This window comes from Pezoporus wallicus, unplaced genomic scaffold, assembly GCF_028554395.1.
Source record: "Pezoporus wallicus isolate ANWC-B61680 ecotype Strahan unplaced genomic scaffold, APGP_CSIRO_Pwel_v1 contig_3267, whole genome shotgun sequence".
Taxonomy (NCBI): domain Eukaryota; kingdom Metazoa; phylum Chordata; class Aves; order Psittaciformes; family Psittacidae; genus Pezoporus; species Pezoporus wallicus.
In genome coordinates, this window is record NW_026642849.1 from 1156358 (window position 1) to 1176083 (window position 19726).

General features: G+C 44.6%; 1 protein-coding gene and 1 long non-coding RNA gene across 5 annotated transcripts in view; one reads left to right on the top strand and one right to left on the bottom strand.

Moving 5' to 3' along the window:
* Positions 1-6888, top strand: part of FSHR (follicle stimulating hormone receptor) — a 76868-nt gene extending 69980 nt beyond the window's left edge. For both annotated transcript variants that reach the window (XM_057432399.1, XM_057432400.1), the window contains 2 exons: positions 966-1151; positions 5576-6888. In XM_057432399.1, the coding sequence (XP_057288382.1) occupies positions 966-1151; positions 5576-6806 (1417 nt within the window). In that variant the 3' untranslated portion in view covers positions 6807-6888. The remainder of the gene's footprint in view (positions 1-965; positions 1152-5575) is intronic.
* On the bottom strand, positions 1850-19393 carry LOC130611583 (uncharacterized). 3 transcript variants are annotated; one of them, XR_008975267.1, is made up of 4 exons: positions 19290-19393; positions 14866-15053; positions 11632-11746; positions 1850-2259 (listed from the first exon to the last, which is right to left on the bottom strand). It is a non-coding gene; the product is annotated as an uncharacterized LOC130611583 (long non-coding RNA). The 3 variants fall into 3 exon arrangements; XR_008975265.1 differs by lacking the exon at positions 1850-2259 and adding an exon at positions 5181-5231; XR_008975266.1 differs by lacking the exons at positions 1850-2259; positions 14866-15053 and adding an exon at positions 5181-5231.
* Positions 19394-19726: the final 333 nt, after the last annotated feature.

Here is a 19726-nt window from a genome sequence, read left to right on the forward strand (position 1 = left end):
GAGAAAGGAGTGTGCTCTCCTGCTGTCATGAGCCAAGGGACACAGTTTGTGCCTTGGTGAGGGAAATGTGGGGATGTTTTGCCCCAGCTGTTACACCCTGGAGCCAGTGGGATGGGTTCCCAAGCATTTCTTAGCCTGGAGATGGAGCACCCTTGGTCCTTCTTCCCTTTCCCCACCTTCAAGGCACAGGGCAAGATTTAGTGTTTGCACAATGGGTTTCCTTTTAAAAGCCCTAATGATCTCTTTAAGGCATTTGTAGCTGCTGCTTCCATCGCTGCCTTTGATAACCCATCCCACGCAGTAATTGCCTTCCATACAAATACATCTCTCCAAACCTCCTGTAATCTCGCCCCTTTCTCAACTTCAGTCTGTGCTGTCTTTATTTTTCAAACCTCTGGAAATGTCTTCTTATTTTTGTTCCTCACAGTTTGAACCAACTCACCCATGTCTCTCTTTGATCTCTTTCTCTTCCTAATGAGTACAGGACCTGATATCCCAACCTCTCCTCACATACATATCCCTACGCGAGTTCGTCTTTTTGTGTTTAGTGCTTTTTCCACAGCAGCCTTCCCCTGATGTGATGTTCATGCAGCAAACTTCTGTTGTGATTTCGTCAGTCTTTTTTATCCTGTAGCAGTACTGAGGGATGATTGTTGTATTTACTGGGTATTTACTAAACCCAGTACCATATGGCACTAAAGGTTTATGTCCCTGATAATTCTAACATAGAGAGTTTTTTCTGAGACCAGACTAACATCATTTGATTGTTGTTGGCAATAGATATTAGTTCAGGTTTCCTGGAGGAACACGTAATTAATCCCAGGATCCTCTTTTCAGTGTACATTTCCGGCTGATCTCTTTGCAATCACTACTCCAAGAAAAAGTAGGACAGTCCAAAACACATATCCACTGTCGAGAAGAAGTAAGTTTGCGTTTTACCAAGATTTTCTTATGTTTTCTTAAAGGGATATTTCAAGGACAAGAATCAGCTTCCTGCCAAGTCATGGATTAGAACTCATTAAGAAGCTAAGAGCAAGGTCTACATACAATTTAAAAAAGCTTCCTGATTTAAGCAAATTTAGAGCTTTGATTGAGGCAAACTTCACCTATCCCAGCCATTGCTGTGCATTTACAAACTGGAAAAGACAAAAGTAAGTGATTTCAATTGTTTTTCTTTCTGGTGTCTCTCAGCAGGTGCTCAGGACGTAGGTCTCATCTCCGTGATGCTGCTTACATGAGTGTTACGGTAAGGTGTAGGGTTAGGATTAAGGAATCCACAAGTCCTACATATCCAAAGGCACCTGGGTTTCAAAAGAGATGCCAGGGGAGTATGGAACAGAACCAACACTACTCCTTCCACACCTTTCTCATCTGGGTCAGACATGGTGGTCAGGACGTAGGCCTCATCTCCATGATGCCGCTTACATTAGGGTTAGAGTTAGGGTTCAGTGATCCACAAAGCCTACAGCTCCAGGGACACTGGGGCTGCAAAAGGCATGCAAAGGTGTGCACAGGATAGCACCAACATTACTCATTCCATACCTTTCTTCTGTGGGCCAGACACGGTGCTCATGACATAGGCCTCATCTCCATGATGTCACTTACATTAGGGTTTGGGTTAGGGTTAAGGCTGAGATATTCACAAATCCTATGATTCAGGTGCATGATCCCATTCAGATTCAGGGTAGGGTTAACGTTCAGAGATCCACACAGCCTTCAGCACCAGGGGTATTGGAGATGCAGAAGACACGTCAAGGACTACATGGCACTGTATGAACATTACTCTTTGCATACCTTTTTCATCTCATTAAATGAACTTCCTTAAAGTCTGGATGGAACAGGTCTCTTCAGTGCAGGTAAGTAAATGGATAGAAATAAACATATATACAATACATGGAGGTTCATGCTACACAGTGCACTGCCTCTCTACTAAAGGGGAATAATACATTTTGATAGGTGTGTTAGCATCAGCATTTTCCCCAGCTGTGGCTCTAGCTCCCACTAGCTAAAGGTCCATCTGTCACTGTGACCTGCTATTCTGGATCAGCCTGGAGCCATGCTGAAGACATTCAACAGGAAAAGGTTGATAACTTAGCAGGAGGTAGCTGGAGGGAAAGCTGTGATTCACACAGAAGCTGGTAGGTACTTGGCCATCCGTTCAGGAGGGTAATAGGACCACTGCATGATCTCAGACTTCTCAGGAAGCCACACTGATCTTGAAACAGCTACGAAGAGCCACAGATATAGTATCTGTCAAGTCTACATACACAACATTTTTGGACATGATTTATGAAATGGTTAATCTAGAACAGACTTTTTTCTACCCAAATCAGCAGTCAGGGCAGGGTGTCTTTTTAGATTCCCAAAGTAGTTTTCCATGCTTATTTTAATTTTCTATTAGCAAATTGCAGTGAGACTTCAAGTATCAATGATTCTCACTGAGTATTATCAGCTCAGATAGACAGACTTTAAATGTACAAGTTAACTAGTTAACTGTGATGTGACCCAACTTGCCACGCACCTTCACAGGATACGGTAATTGTCCTGTGGCCGTTTGGGTCTCAAAAACCATGCTGTTTGTTAGGGGTTGTTTTATTTACTTGCAGGTAGTCCAGGCAGGATAAAAAGGATGCTTCATCACCCCCAGAAGAGCATTTCTAAGGATCATTACAGCAATTGGCATTCATATAGGAAATCTGGGAAGGAATTAAGACAGGGATGTGTGGCCCCTTTCTGCCTGCCCCACTTATGTTAGATTTTCCCTCCCTGAGACTTCTGCAGCACTCCAGATAAAATAAGTTGCCATAGTGGATCATACTTATCACCTGTTCCAAATCCATTGGTACTGGTGAACAGGTGCTGTTGTGATAACTGAAAGCTTAAACCTGTTACAGCTGCATTGCTTTCTGAATTTTGGGGCATGTCACATCAAGCAGAGCTCCTCCACACTGAGGCGCAAATTAAAACGATTTTGATGCTTTCCTTTCCCTCCCCCCCATTCCAGTAAGGATTATATTACTGGATTTTTCCAATCCAGTAAGATTTATCACACTGGCCTAACAGAAGGTGAACCGCTTTCTTAGGACAAACCCAGTGCAGTTTGCTGAACACCCCTCATGTTTTTCTGTGACTGGAAAATAGTATCCTTGAAGTGCGGATAGGGCAGAGGCTGAATGTTAAAACCCTTAACTTGACAGAGACCGTTATGAACTTTAGCAAGCTTTTGGCTTTCTTTGACATAAAGATCACCATCTGCCTGAAAGAATGACATTGATGTGACTCTGTCCTTACACTCAATCATTATTCTTTGGAGGAGCTGTCACAAGAAATCCTACTTTTTATTAAAGTATGGCAGCATCAGTAGTCACGTTTGGGCCTTGTCTCATGAGAACATAGTATCAGCTGCTCACAGCTCACTTTGTGTCACTTTTTGGTGAGGATGACTGCTTTGAGATAGGGCTTAATACAGAACCCAAGTTGGGACTATTTATTCTGCTGAGCGTGTTCCTTAGCACACAATATTCTGCTGTCACTGAATCCAAATGAAGCACATAAAATAATGACTTGTGCAAAGGCAGTCATTTTTGTTTAGTTTTGTCAGAGCACTCTACCCATTTTAACTTTATCCTTTAAGTTGTCCTTACTCTATTTTTAGAGGGTTTGCTTGAGCAAAGCAACGTTAAACAGTAACAGAAGGTTACACAGAGACTGAACAAATGAACCGTGTTACGATACCTACCGTCTCGTAAGAAAGCAAGGACCCATCCCTTGCCAAAATATGTTTTAGCTTGTTGCTTTGAATGCACCACACAATCCAAAGAGCAAACAAACACCCAAGAGCAAATTGCTGGTAAGCAGTCAGTACCAAAGCAGTTTGCAACTGCCCATCTTACCTGCTCACAGTTGACCAGGAAGAAGACTCCTCACCACCCATCCTCAGAGCAAAAAGAACAGCTAAACCTCTGTGGGACTCTGGTTTTCTTTGGGACCACTCGCTGTAAAGTAACTCAAGAATTAATAGGTTGTAATAATCAGAAATATTTAACTGGCTTTACATAGCAGTCTTGTCAGGGGACAAATTTAGCTTCAGGCAGTGCCTCTGTAATTTGGGAAAAGGTTTATTTTTAACTCATAGCTTAGAAATGACTGGATAAAAACATTTCCCTCAGTTCATTGCTGAAGCACCACCAATTGCAGTAGTTTTCAGTGCCCTCGAGTACCTTTTTCACTCAAAACTGAGGGACTTTCTTTCCCTTTATTGCTCCTTGGGGGCATATGCTCCCTTTCAGCTAGAGAACTGTTGATATATTGATCAATACACTGGACCCCTCACTCATCCTTACACGAGCAGAACACAGGGGAGCAAAATGTAATGCCTTGTTATTGCTGTTGTGACCTTCATAGTACATATTTGACCTAACAGAAAATCAGTTTTTTGCCTCAGTTGACAGGCAAGATGAAAAATATTGATAATAGTAGAGGATGTTCAGAACCTCATAGGAAATGTCCCTCACCTTCTGATGCTGGGGCTTCATTAGTTTTCCTTTCTCGCAGACCTTTGAAATTCGATTTTTGGAGGATGTAGAGAGTGCACAAAGTCAAAGGGTAAAAGTAGCTTACAAAAAAAAAAAAAAGTCTCCCTTTTAAGCTGCTACCAATTCTTTAAAGTTTTCAACCTAAAACTTGCCTAGAAAGCTCTTTTCTCAGCTGCACCACAAGTCAGGGTGGAAGATAAGAGTAAAGTCTAAGTCTAGAAATCACACACCTAAACTGATGTCTGGGCTGTGGATTAAAGTAGACAGGGCTGAGCTGTGTTGGTTTTGAAACACATTATCAGCTGTTTTATTCCCTAAATCAGATTAGGCCTGGATCCATCTTATGCAAAACTATGGATGCATATGTCTGGGACAGCAAACTTCAAAGGCAGCCTAGGAGAAGCAGTTGTAAAATCTGACCCTTTCTTTCCTGTTGATGTATTTTGATGTTTGTTTCTGAGATTGATGAAGCTGATCATCCTTCTGTCATCTCAACCAAAGCATTTCTTTCTATCATCTATCTATCTATCTATCTATCTATCTATCTATCTATCTATCTATCTATCTATCTATCTATCTATCTATCTATCTATCTATCTATCTATCTATCTATCTATCATCTATCTATCATCTATCTATCTATCTATCTCTATCTTCTGTTGGGCTAGGCATGAAGAAGGGCACAGAATTAATACTCTAGAAAATAAAGCCAAACACAAAACTTACCAGTGATAGGTTATGGGAGAAATCTACTTGAAACAAGGGAGGCTTCTTACACAATGCATTATCTATGTGCATAATGAGTGTTTCTAAGGCAAATGTTAGGCTTTCCTTTCCCTTACATTTTATGATGTTTCCAAACCTTTTACACTTCCATGTAATATTTTTATAAATAGGGACCAGCCAGACTATTGATTTCAAACTCCAGGGTAGTCTATATAATCAGCTAACCAGGAAAACTGAGCTGTTAATGGGATGATTTTGTGTTTGTTGCATGTCATGTGCTGTCAGTTTCTAATCTACTCTTCTTAAAATTTCAGCACTGAATTACATCCAATATGTAGTATATCATCTCAGAACAAGCAAGACCTTGAGGAGCAGCCTGGCAATAAGATACGTAGACAATCTGCAGCTGAAGAGGAGAGTTCCAGCTATGGCGTAGGATTTGATCCAGCAGAGAATGAATTTGACTACGGTTTGTGCAATAAAGTAGTTAACGTAGCTTGCTCACCTAAACCTGATGCTTTCAATCCATGTGAAGATATCATGGGCTACAATACTCTGAGAATTCTGATATGGTTTATCAGCATTTTAGCTATCACTGGGAACATTGTCGTCCTCATTATTTTAATAAGCAGCCAATACAAACTCACCGTACCTCGCTTTCTAATGTGCAATCTTGCCTTTGCAGACCTCTGCACAGGTATCTACCTATTGTTTATTGCATCAGTAGATATCCAGACCAAAAGCCAGTACTACAACTATGCCATAGACTGGCAAACTGGGGCAGGATGCAATGCTGCAGGATTTTTCACAGTGTTTGCAAGCGAGCTCTCAGTCTACACACTGACTGTGATAACGCTGGAAAGGTGGCACACCATCACCTATGCCATGCAGCTGCACCGCAAGGTTCGACTTCGTCATGCTGTGATTGTAATGATTTTTGGCTGGTTGTTTGCTTTCACAGTGGCACTTCTTCCCATAGTTGGAGTCAGCAGCTACATGAAGGTCAGCATCTGTTTGCCCATGGATATAGAAACACTGTTTTCTCAGGGTTACGTTGTATTTCTTTTAGTGTTGAATGTACTCGCGTTTATGATTATATGTGCCTGCTACATCTGCATCTACTTTACTGTGAGAAACCCTAATGTGGTCTCTTCAAACAGCGACACCAAGATTGCCAAGCGCATGGCCATACTGATCTTCACAGATTTCCTCTGCATGGCACCAATATCTTTCTTTGCAATATCAGCCTCACTCAAGGTTCCTCTCATCACAGTCTCCAAATCCAAGATCCTTCTGGTTTTGTTTTACCCCATCAATTCCTGTGCAAACCCTTTCCTCTACGCCATTTTCACAAAGACTTTCCGCAGGGATTTCTTCATTTTATTGAGCAAGTTCGGTTGCTGTGAAATGCAAGCCCAGATTTACAGAACAGAGACGACCTCATCTGCTCATAATTTCCACACGAGAAATGGCCATTGCCCTCCTGCATCAAAAAGCAGTGATGGAACTACTTACACACTGGTTCCTCTGAATCACTTAAAATGAGCGCATGAATTCGTGTCTGAGGCAGCGTGATAACCAGTTTCAACTGTGAATTTGAATAATGATGTTAGCATGGCTTCTAAACTATTTTCTTTAATAAGAATAATTTATTGCCACTTCCCTAGTTTAGTTCCATGAGGAGCAGAACGCATCACCTTCGACATCTTGAGCAAAGACCAGAACTTCAGTATGTCCTGCAGCGTTCTTGTGGAATTGTTCCACAAAACGAGATTATAGACTGGTGTCTCCCACCATATAGGCAGAGACAACCCTTAATTCTAGGAAGATGTTAGCTGCTCAGTGAGAATTAAGTAGTGGTTATCTACAGTGAAAGATAAAAATATGTAGAACTAGGGTTTTTTTTTGCCTGTGAAGCATGTTTTAACGATAATACAGAATTAGCTCTTTTCATTAATCATATCTCCTGGGGTTACAGGAGACAGAAGGCCAACTGAATGCTCTCCTTCAGCACAGACTTAGTACAAATGAGAGTAGTATGTGCGTTTTGTGTTAATTTACTTCTGTTGACCACAGCAGAGGGGCAGGAGGCATCTCCAGCTGACGTTTGCATGCATGAACCTGCCTTCCTCTGCACAGAAGTGTCACTTTGGGTGGGATTTGTGTTGCTGTGGCTTGGCAGACTCAGAGAACCAAATTTCATCCGAGTTTGTAACAAGGATTTTCAGGTTGGGGTTGTTTTCAAGGTGAGACAGAGCAAGAACAAGAGCAGGGGAAATCCTTCATAATAAGCGGGGTGCTTTCTCAACTTGATCTCTTAAAGTTGGGTTGAAATCACTTTTGTGTGGCTGAGCCCCTTGGGTATACAGGATGGGCCAACGGGCTGCTCTAATGTGATACCTGAGGCAGATTTGCCATACAGCAGTATTAGTGCGTTACATTATCTGGGCTATGTAAATGATAACAGACGTAGATATGGCTTTTGAAAACCTGAAGGAAAGCTTTTGTGAAATCCTAAAAGTTCTTTTACCCTTTCCCTTTTTAAAAACCCCAAACCCCTCCATTTGCACATTCAGAGGGTGGTCTGGATTGAACGACCCGAGAGAAACCACACACTGCATGTGTTGAAATAACAAAAATACCCCTTGATCAAGATTTCCTGATGGTATAAGGCTTTTGAATAATCCCTGGATGAACATATAGACTTCTTACATGATCTGAGTATCAACCTTTTTGAGGGTTAATCGTTCCAAATCACACCAACACTTGAGGGCTGGGTAGGGTTTTCTCATGCTGATTGTGTGGGTATATGGGCATAAAGAAAAAAAATAGGCCAGGAGTCTGGGCTTCATTCACACCTCACAAACACTTCACGGTTTTGCCCCATGAGATTATAAATCTGTGGAGCCTTCATGGTTAAATGTGATTTGCTTTGACTATTTCTGCCCACAAGTCCTAACATTTCAGTAGCAATTCTTGCTGCTTCTGTCCATAACTTCCCCTGTCATCAGCTTCACATTTCTGCATCTGACCTGATGTGAATAACTACAGGAGATGATTATTCATTCAGTCCTAGACAGGGAAGGAAGCGTCAGCTCCCTAGTGCATAAAACAGGGGAGATCAAAGATAATGTGTTTTGGAGAGGGAAATTTCAGTGCTCAATACAAGTAACACTCCCTCCAGGATCCAGGAGAACGAAGAATGAAAAACAGGAAAGACAGTTTATCTATCTCTGGGAAGCTCTTCTGAGGAATCATTTCTTCACAAATGCTTTATGTCACATACAGTGTACTGGTGTGCAGCCATTAAACCCCATCCCAATAGTAGTGTCTGAATGATGATATTCCAAACTGACAAATAGTCTTGTATTAAAAAAAGACTCTTCAATCTATTTTTGGGCCAGAACCAAGGGGTATTTTTTGGCAAACGCTAGCCCATTTTTGTTGATGAATAGGGCAAATTCTTGTAGTCTTACAGGCCCTGACCCTTTGCAAAGGCAGTAGGATGAGAGCTGGCAGTTCAGGAAAGCACAGGCATAGCCCACAAGCCAGTCATGTAAATTCTCCCACAGCTACATCTGTCTGGCACATGAGCTTGGTACAGCTCATCTACTTCATGCAAAACCATTGCCCAGAATCAGGACATGGCTGAATATGCTTTACAAATAAATCACTCCTGAACAGCGACCTTGCAGGGTTGTGTCTTGTAGCCAGAGTGAGAGCAGAGCTCTTCCTCCAGAAAAGACAAGGGATCATACTCAAAGAGAAAGTAGAACGTGTAATGGGACACTTTGCCTCATCCCTAGCAGAAAGACAGCACAGAAATGCTTGAGGCATGTGTCATCTTGCCCTGAGCTCTGAAGGTAGCTCAGGCTGTGGCACCAGCTCCAAAGCTGGGAGGACCCTGACCGTGTGGCTGTCAAGATCATGGAATCAATCAGATTGGAAAAGACCTTTAAAAGTATCAAGTCTGACCATTTCCCCCAGCACTGCCAAGGCCAGCACTAAACCATGTCACTGAGGGCTTTGTCTATACAGTATTGAACACTTCCAGGGATGGTGGTTCCACCATCAAGATAAAAACCTCCTTCTTATAGTCCTTAGATCTCCTTGGCTTTCACTCATCTTTGGATTTCAATTTTAAGCATCTTCCAAATTGTGAGGGGTGTTGTAGGACCTGTGTCTTGCCCTGTGCAAGATACTAGTCTACTGAGAGCAATTTTTTAAAGCAGTGTTTTTTCTATGAAGAAAGCAGTGTAAGGGGGAAAAAAAAAGCAAGATATATTTTATTCATGCCTATAATGTAAAGAAAGCCTGATGGTCTCGTGTGGATTTTCTCAGCTCTGAACAACGTGTTTATGTGTGTTATCTTTCAACTATTTTACATTTCCCTTTCTGAAATCTCTTTTAATAAAACCAATATCAAAACAAAGTGCCTGGAGAACAAGTGTGTGGCCAGAGATACGCTGACAAAGTATGCAATAAATGTTACTGCTTATCTGGAGAGCTCCGTTTATGTGGCACAGCCTCCACAGTCAGGTCACTGTGACCTACGGATGAAACTCGAATGATGAGACTCTGCAAAGAAAATGCTCCTCGAGCGTTAACAAAACACAGAAAGGGATGTTTGCAACCTCTTAAACAGGTAACTTAGCAACACTGATCTTTGTTTTAGCCAATCTCTTCTATTATTCGCATTTCTTATGAAGTAAGGCATAAATCATTGACAGAACTTTGATAGGCATTTTTCTCCTTTTTTAACATATATAAATGGCTTTTTTTATATGATGCACTCTAATTTTCTTTCCATCTGTTTTCTAGCCAGGGCTTGGAGCTTTGTTTTTTTGAGTGTTCTGTTCAAACAAGTAAGTGTGCGTCTGTGTGTACACATTGTGTGTGGGAGAGAGAGGCCACCCATAACAAGGAAACAGAGTCAAAGCCTACCTCTGACTCATGACAAAAAAAAAATCAGAGTTGTTCTAAGTTGGAGCCCATTGTTAGCGTGCTTCAAAGAGCATCTGACAGTCAACAACACTGTAGTACCTATCATAGAAAGAACAGTTTGGGCTGGAAAAGACCTTAAGACCATCTAGTTCCAACCCCCTTGCCATAGACAGGGACACCTTCCACTAGACTAGGTTGCACAGCTTTCCAGCCTGCCCTTGAAATACCTTCAGGTTTTCCTCCCTACCCTTATATGGCACTTGTATTTCATCTCCACAAATCCCCAGAAAACCCCCAGTTGAGTTACAAATGTCTTTGCCCCTATGGTACGAATAACAGAGTGACAGAAAGAGACTGTGCTGGCAGTGAGGACATCATAAACAACTACTTCATCTTGATAGTAGCATCACTCTTTCAGCCATGCACCTGGTGGAGAACCCGTACGTGACACATGTATCTGGTGTCCTGATAGGAAGTGACAAATGGGGCCGCTTCGGCTTGTCGGACTAAAGGTCGTATCACAACAATTGCCACCACAGGTAAAGGTAATAGGAGCAGCTGGTCAAAAGCATCAACAGAACAAAAACTTGGCCCAGTAGAGGAAGCAACCATGCACCGTTTTCATTACAACATTACTCTGGGGGTTGCACAGATATGCCAAGTAGGGTTTACTCATTAAAAGGCAGGTCTACATTTGAGCTTGTTAAGAATGTGAGAAGAGGCTTTGCATCCCATTTAGAAAGTCTTCAGATCATCTGACCGCATTTCTTTCCTGTAGATTCCCTCCTAATCATTCCACTGAGGACACAGCAGATAATCTTACATTTAATTTATACAGCTTTGTTGTTAAGAAGAGTTAGTAATGTGAAATGAATCATCCTTGAGGAACAATTTAACCATTCTTCCCCCTCCCCAAATGAAAGAACAGAAAAGAAAGGTGGGTCTGGTTAAATGGTCAAGTAAGCACAGACAAACCTCCTTACAGATTTGCCTCTGGAATATCTGGGCAGAGTGTAATCTCTCATTGTGTATGCAGATGTGAACTACACATACACATGCTTCTCCACAGTGAGCTTTTGGTCTAAGTACTTGGGTATAAGCATACATTAGAAAATCTGAGCCTTGTTGCTTTAAAATATTCAAGCCCAGGAGTAGGATTTTACAGCTGTCATCTGGATAATTAAACTCTTCGTTAACAGTTGTTCCCAAACCAGTAGGTGACCTTTAATTAGGGATGAAAGTACTCAGGGATGGATTTCAAGCCTTAAGAAACTGCAGAGGACCCTTTGCCCCTCAACTCCCCCCCACCCCCATGTCCATTGAATACCATTTGCAAAGCATTGGTTTTCCAAGAGAAATTATGCTGCTTGAAACAAGGATATGTTTCCAGGTACATGGAAGCATTCCAGGTGAGTGCTTAACTTACCCTTGTTGTAACTAAAATGCTGCATTTCCTTTCTTCTCTCTCGTGGCGAGTTTGCCATGTGTTACCTGGGTCTGTTTTACACGTGCCTGGACACTGGCACAAAGTTGTATCCCCACTAATATAGAACAGGAACAATAGAACAACAGTAAGATCACAATGAGAGCAGTGCACAGATGGGAACGTGCTGTATTTCTGAGTAGGTGGAGGACTGCAGGGCAGGATTGAGCAGTATGTGCTTTTTTGTTGAGTCATCCAAATATCCAGAGCTAAAAGGCTGCATTATATATTATTTATTCTGGCTGAAAGTGTTCAAGGGCAGGGGCTTGGAGCAACCTGGTCAAGTGGAAGGTGTCCCTGCCCATGGCAGGGGGTTGGAACTGGATGAGCTTGAAGGTCCCTTACACTAAACATTCTATCATTCTATAGCTCCCAGGTAACAAGCAATAGAAATTTGCATGGGAAAATCCTATGGAGAAATAAACTTAAAAGGAAGTTCAAGTCATGGGGTTTTATTTCATTGTTAAAGAACTGTGTTAAAGAAAAAAAAGCAAAAGACTGATACAAACAGCATGTATATGCTGTCTCCAGAGAAGGGGCCACCCAGGAGCCACACTGCACCAGCACCAGTCACCTCTACATTGCAATTCTGTGTATTACTTGTGAGCTATAAATGCCAAATTAGCTTTAAATGCTCCCAGTTTCCTCTTCTTTTCCTGCCTATGCTATCAGGACAAACGTAAGTCCCTTGGATATCTGTATGCTTGCCTCCTCATTGCTTCAGCTTTACAAGTTTGGTCCTTTCCATGACGATGGTTCATGCTGCCTATGCTTAGAAGTGCTTTGCTTTTACCTGCAGTCAGGTATGAACAGAATTCATGGCCCTTAGAAATACTCCTCCAGAAACCAGCAGCTGGAAGGTCAGAATCTGCTTATTGCTCTCTGTGTACTGGGGTGCACGTCTCCTTACACTGCCTTCCAGTTTGTGTCCCACCTCGGTTGTTTGAGTGACTACTGTGAGGATAAGTGACCCTTTCCCAAGTTTAAAACATTCTGCTTTGCAATAGTGACTCTTTGAGCGGGCTGATTTCAATAAATCAGGGTGAAACAAACAGACCCCTCACCTCATTCTGCCCCTGCACATTCCCTGGGCTTTGCTGGGGGAAAGATACCTTAATTTTACACAGGTGATTCTGAGCTTTCCTTCCTACATTGCCAGCTGCATCTTTGCCTTGTCCTACAGATGTCATAAAGCATCCCTAAGTGCTCTGGGGGAGGAAGGAAACACAATCTGGATAAAGTGGGGCCATCAAAAGTTAGAAAAGCACCGCAAAATTAGGGCAGCCTTTAAATGACCCCCACAAGCTCCTGGGCCCATATCAAGGATTCTGTGATTCACTCCACCATGGGGTCTCTGCTTGTATCTACATGGCATGAGGCATTGCCAAGACACCAAATTAGCAAGGACACCAGAAAGTGTATTTTCCCCTTGCTCTACCTGGTCTACTGTGTTACTGCACTACAGAAACACTTTCTTAGGAGAGCTAGCTTGTCTGGACTAGGCAAAAATTGGGTTGAGCTGCACTTGGTTAGCAGAGGTGGCCTATTCACGGCAGTGCTTTTCCCACCACAACAAATTAACCAAGGTTTGGCTTTGTTCTCCCAGCAACGTCCACTTCTCCTGCTACCCAACATTACCTTTCTCCAGGACTGCTTGTTCTCTCTTCCTTCACTGCTGCCCACACCACCACTATTAGCATCATTTTCCTCCCTCCTGTGGTCGGTGGCACCTTTTTGCATGACTCCACCTGAGTCCCAACTGACTCATTAGTCACCGAAAAAGCTTTCAAGGTGTCTGTGCTCTAAACAACAAGGTGTTGTTTACCTCATGGCAATACTCTGCCTACAGAACATCTTCCCAGGCATTTAACACCACTGTATTTCATGCTCAGCTTCAGTGCCTGTCCTACACCATACTGTTTATGAAGGCATCAGCTCATTAGTGCCTTTGGTCCTGATTTTGATGTCGCTCATACTAACCAGACAAGCTTCTTTATTCTCAGATCCTCAAAAGAAACCTCCTGTTTTGACTGCCCTATTGTAGGTGCTAGTCCGGTTTGGATGTTCATCAGTGTCAGCAGAAGAGATCTGCTTCTGTGAGGAGGCTCGTCTGTGGATGTCATGTGAAATCAGGGAGGAAACAGGCAACCTGCACTCAAAACAGCCTCATCATTGCTCAAAGACCTCAAAAGGTGCTTGAATGGCGCCAAATCACAACATACATGATCACAATTTGGCCTCTCTCCTTGTTGCTATAGGTAACCCTCCATGTATCGCATAGCATCATGGGGCAGCATCACCTTCATTGCTAAACTTCTTAGCAATCATCTTCATTGCTAAGAACTCAGGGTTCTGAAGCTGCAGTCTGTAAAGCATTTGTCACCACCGGCTAAAAAAGGTTAACTAGTTAGGTAATCAGGCAATTAATTACACAACTAATTAGATCTGACTTAATCCATGGAAAACAGCCTTACCGGAATCCGTTACTTTGATTCCTCTCCAGGAATAATTCATTATCAAATGCACCTAGCTCCTTGCAGTGAAGGTCCCCTGTCAGTCCCAGCCCAAGTGGCTCCCGGTTACTTCTTTCATAATTAAAGATCCTTCCTTGCTTTTTCAAAAGGTGAGAGGCACCACCACTGCTCTGTCTGGCTTCCCCTTGCCTGGCAGACACAGACGGTGATGCTGGAGGCTGTGAGCGAGCCCAGGCTCTTTGCACTAATGCTCACTTCCTCTTTGCTCATCGAGTTACTGCAATCTCCACGGTTCCCTCACTCCTGCAAAGCTCCATTTAACAGTTGCATGTAGACAATAGTGAAGAACACGGGCAGAGATCTTCACAGGAACCTAATGATTTAGGTACCCAGGATTCATGGACATGCACAGGGAGACCTTCTTTGAAGGCTTGAGGTTTTAGCATCCCTTTAGACTAGAAAACTGTTTGGGGGAGGAGTTATGGGTTTGTGTGAGCCAATATCATCACATGCCCTATTTTAATCAATACTTAGCAAAGGTCAGTTCCCAGCAGTGCCCCCTTGCCCCTTTCAACAGACTGTAATAATAAAAGGGCTTTTGAGGGGTAAGCCTGGAGAAGCACTCGCTGCTACGGTGTGAGGAGAATCACAAATCAGAGTGGGAGGAGGGGGGATAGTGTCCAGGAAAACAAGATGCACTTACCTGGAGCTTTTGCCATATGAAAGAAATAGAATGATTTCCTCAAGGCTGCACCCAGAAACCAGATATTATTGGGGCAAAACCTTCCGTGTCCCGAGTTCTTCAGTCAGCCAAGAGAAGGCATCGTCTGCCTGAGGAGAGAATCCTAGTGGGGCTTTCAAAGGATTTATCCCTTTCTTAGTGTTGGCAAACTGGAGAAACGGTGTTAAGGAAGGAGGGAAGGGGGAAGAGAGGGAGAATGAAATTTCTCTTACTTAAAATAAAAGTATACAAATAATTCTTACGAGGGGAGTGAAAAGATTGCACTGAGGAGGCTCATAAAGAAACCCAGTGTTTAATTTTTCTAAGCTGGGCCTCCTGCAAGCAATGCTCTGCATAAAGTCTAATATTCATCCCTGCTCAGAGAACCATCACAAGGACCATTTCCACAACAAATGAACTTTAAAGAGGGGCTGACATGATGTGTAGGTTTTGTGCTGGCCCTCTGCACTGCAGCGGGTTGCATGTTGAGCAGGGAATGCTTGTCCTTCATCTATAAAAATTACCCAAGTTTGCCCCATCGCCCCCAGCCACTCCTAACACACATTTGTTTACGTGCCCTTTTGGCTCTGATTTTCTGCATCACAAAATAGCACCAGAGCAGCATGCTGCTTTAAAGAATAAATGCTGGTAAAACTTCCCTGAAAGATAGGTGGCCACTGCCTATTACCTAGGATTGGGACAGGCTATTTTGAGTTGAAAGTCCCAAAATGGAGGCAAACAGGCTACAGGAGCAGCTGAGCTCCTGTCTGCTCTAGCTACATGGAGAAAAACAGAAAAGCCCGGGAAAAGGGAAGGGTTGGGTGTCTCAGCCTGTCTCCATAGCAGAGCTGCTCCAGCCCTCGGAGCATCTCCATGGCCTCCTCTGGACTCGCTCCAACAGCTCCACATCCCTCTTGTGTTGTTGCCCCCAGAGCTGGGCACAGGACTGCAAGGTGGGGGTCTCACCAAAGCACAGCAGAGGGAGAAGAATCCCCTCCCTCGACTCTGGGGATGCAGCCCAACACCTCCTGGGTTTTTCTCTGTGTTCTTTCAGCTTTCATGAAACCAATCCCTTTCTAACCAAGTCCTTCCTACCACCGGGATGCCTGTCTGCACTGAACATCCCATTTGCCACTCTCTCAGTCTTCCTCTGCCTGTGTGGGGGGGGGTGTCTCCATTAGCAGCAAACACTCCTCTCACCTCGCGTCTGCACAGCGACAGGCACGCCGGGGCCCCATCCTGCTCCCTGGAAATGACAAAATCAACAGTCAAAGCAGTGTTCGCGGACTGACTCGAGCCTCTCCTTCACCCTGCGGCTGTCGTTGGAGCTGCACAGCCTGGCACAATCACACGTGTGTATTCAAGGCATGCTTTCCCCCGGCAGGGCACTGCAAAACGAAAGCAAGCTCTCAGTGCCTTCGCAGACCGGCTTTTGATGGCGTGCCCCATCAGAGGGAGCTGCAGAGGAAAGCACATGGAATAATTGAGCGTATATGGTCCCAGCTACTGCGCGGGCATTAAAGCAAAGCAGACAGCGGGGGCTGCACGGAGAGCAGACAGTGGGCTGGGGAGTCACAGGATCACAGAATGGTTAGAGTTGGAAGGGACCTCTGGAGATCATCTATTCCAACCCCTCTGCCAAGGCAAAGCCACCTAGAGCAGGTTACACAGGGATGCACCAAGGCAGGTTTCGGATGGCTCCAAAGAAAGTCCACGACTCCCCTGGGCAGCCTGCTCCAGTGCTCTGCCACCCTCAATGTAAAGAACTTCTTCCTCATGTTGAGGTGGAACTTACTGTGGTTTCGTTTATGGCCTGTCACTAGGCACCACTGAAAAGAGGCTGACACCATCTGCCTTTGAGATACCGAGTTCCTGCCCTCCCCTTGCTTTCACACAAGTCCTTTGTTCTAGTGCAGAAGCTTTTTATGCAAGGATGTACGATGAGCAAGGGAGCAAGAAGGGAGCTGGGGAAATAAAGGTGCTGTGCTTTGCTCCTACATTGTTCTGGATAGTTGTTAAGAGCCAGGACACAAAAATAAGATGATGCTAGAGCACCATTAACTACACAACAGCACAATCTACAGGCTCTGTGGAAGCAAGCTGAGCCTGGCAGTTATTCAAGGGCTGGCCCTAGCTTTCTGAGGGGGGTCAAAGAGGTAGACCCTCTGCTTCTTTCCTAAGCCTACATATTCTATATGTTTGCCATTTTACAAGCTAAAGTATCCACTTGTTCAGAGCAGGTGAAAGCACTCAGTCCAGCCAGTTATGAGGATCAGGCATTTGCAGTGCCCATGGCTCTGCCATGGTTACAGCTCCTTCTCGTCATGCCTCCTTCCTTATTCCCCAAGCTGCACCATGTTTCTCTGCTGTAATCCACTTCCATCTTTTCCTCCACCACCTCTCAGGGCAGGCTCCTTTTGATGAAGTGCTTTCCTGTGCCTGCCCTTTCCCTCCCTTTTACGCTTCTTTGACCCAGCCAAGGTGCTTCACTTCTCATGGGAATATCCTCAAGCACACAAAAAGCTTAGAGGGGAGATCTGGGGGGCCCAAGCTTGGTCAGGAGGCTGATGGTGGGGAATATTTTCTTGAGAGATTCAGAAGAGAAGGAGAAGCCTTGGCCAAGCTCAAAGGATCCTCGAGGGTGAACCTGGGGTGGACCTTTGCAACCAAAGGCTAAGCCCTCCAACCAAAGGCTAAGCCCTCCCTAAGAGCCAGGTTTAGATAGAGATAGAAAGGTAGAGATGTTAGTAATTACGAGAACTGACCATCACCTTATTTACAGGATATTGGCTGGCATTTAATAAGAGCAACACAGAGTACAGAAAGCTGCTGTGCTTTAAAAGCCCTGCCAGAAAACAAAACCACCACTAAACACAGCCTCTGGCCACGGAGTCAGGCTGACGGATGCATGCGCCCCGTGCTCTGTAGACAGCACAGCCAAGCTTCCAGCACCGAGCAGCCACTCCAGGAAGCAGAAATGCCAGTTGCTGGCGATTGCCATGGACATGCATTTCCCCTCTCTTCACATTCCCTAGCTCTTTGCACATTTTTTTCTCCCCCCCCCCCGGTTATCCCTGCAGGCGGAGAGCAAGAGCTAAGCATCCGCAGCAGGGGACCTGTTAGTGGGCTGTCCCTGCTGCTTGCTGGCTCTTGTCAGTGGGGTCTGGTGGGGCCAGAGGACAGGGCAAGCTTGCCCATAGGCGTGTTGTTTCGAGTACATGTCTTGTGCACCTCAGGCTTGCACAGAGGTGGAAAGGGGAACTGTGATGCACCTCCTTCATCCTTGGGAAATGTCTGAAATGCCCCACAGAGGGACAGCAGCTCCCTCCTGCTGCAGCTTCTGGCTCAGGAGCCAAAGGCAAGAGGAATGAGCTATGTGAGACAAGGCATCGCAGGGAGCCAGGGCCATGATGCTCAGTTCTAAGCATGATTTGGGGAGAGGCTTTGCCTGGATCAGCTATCACTCCCAGATGGCAAACAGCAGGCAAAGCAGCCTCCGGCAGGGCACTGTCTCTTGGCTGCTTCCCCTATCCAAGGTCAGCCCAGTGCCAGGGAGTTTCCTCCCCAGTGCTGCTGTGCTTGGAAAATGAGTTACTCCAGGACTGACATTGTAGTGTGCTCCCACACGCAGCTGCAGTGAGTTATCTAACTGCACAGACATTACTGAGCTACAGACTGCAATGCCTGTTTTCTTCCCGAAGTGAAAAAAGGAACATTACATCACGCCTATATCAGGAAACACTCCCTCCCTAAGGACAACAGCAGAAAGTTTATCTCAAAAAGTATGGTTAAAATGCAACAGTGCTGGCATGTAGAGGCCAGCTCCTTTCACCCCAGCACCTGTGACCTTGCCCGTGCTGTTTCCCTGCTGCCCACCCATGGGACATAACTCGATAGAGAGGATGGGGTGTGCAAGGGAAGCTTTGTGGTCCCACCTGCAGAACAGCACCAAGATGCTCCCCAAGTGTCTCCTGAGGATGTGAGCAAGAGGACAAAGGACTATGAGGCTCCCATTCAAGGGTGAAAAGGGAACTCAGGGGATGCTCACATGGCCCTAACCCACAGCCAGCCCTGCTAACCCATTGGAGGGACCCCAGCACAGGCAGGTGATACTGAATTTATCCCATCTGCAAGGGCTCAGCATCTGCTGCCTCTTGCATGTCAACAGCATCTGAAACCTGCTCAGCAAAGAAAATAGCTGTAACCAGGCTGAGTCAGACCACTGCCCGTGACTCAGGCTGTAGGTGCTCTTGCGCTATGCAAAAGATCCCCAGATTTCATTTCCACTGCCCATACAGCTGCAGCTGACAGAATTAGGATGCATTTAATACTAGGTGAGAAGTCAGAGACAGTGCTGCACACATGAGCAAACCCTTACAGGAGTCTGACAGAAGAGATTCGCTCACCACAAAAAGGCAGGCATTCATCTTGATGTATCTTCTGTCACATACTGCTGCAAATATGTCATTTTGTTGCTCTTTCTCCTCCCTCTCAAAGTGGGATTCCACCTAGAGGGAAATGCAGAAAAATAGATGAGTTTATTTCCAGCCCTGTAATAGATGCACATTCACTTTGGGATTTCTCTCTGCGTGCACTGGTAAAGATTGACACAATGCTTTCAAGGGGTTTTTAAATGCATTTCCAGGTTTTTCCATTTATAGGACAAAAGTCTAATTATATCAATAAAAAGAAAACGTGCTCTGGGAGTCAAGCCTGCTAAAGTGAGTTTCCAACTCCTATAGAGGGGCCACATGCTCGGGAGGAAGATCCTCAGAGTTGCTTTGGGAAGACCAAGGAAATAAGCATTTTCCATGTCCTTGGACAAAAGTTGATGCTCAGGTTC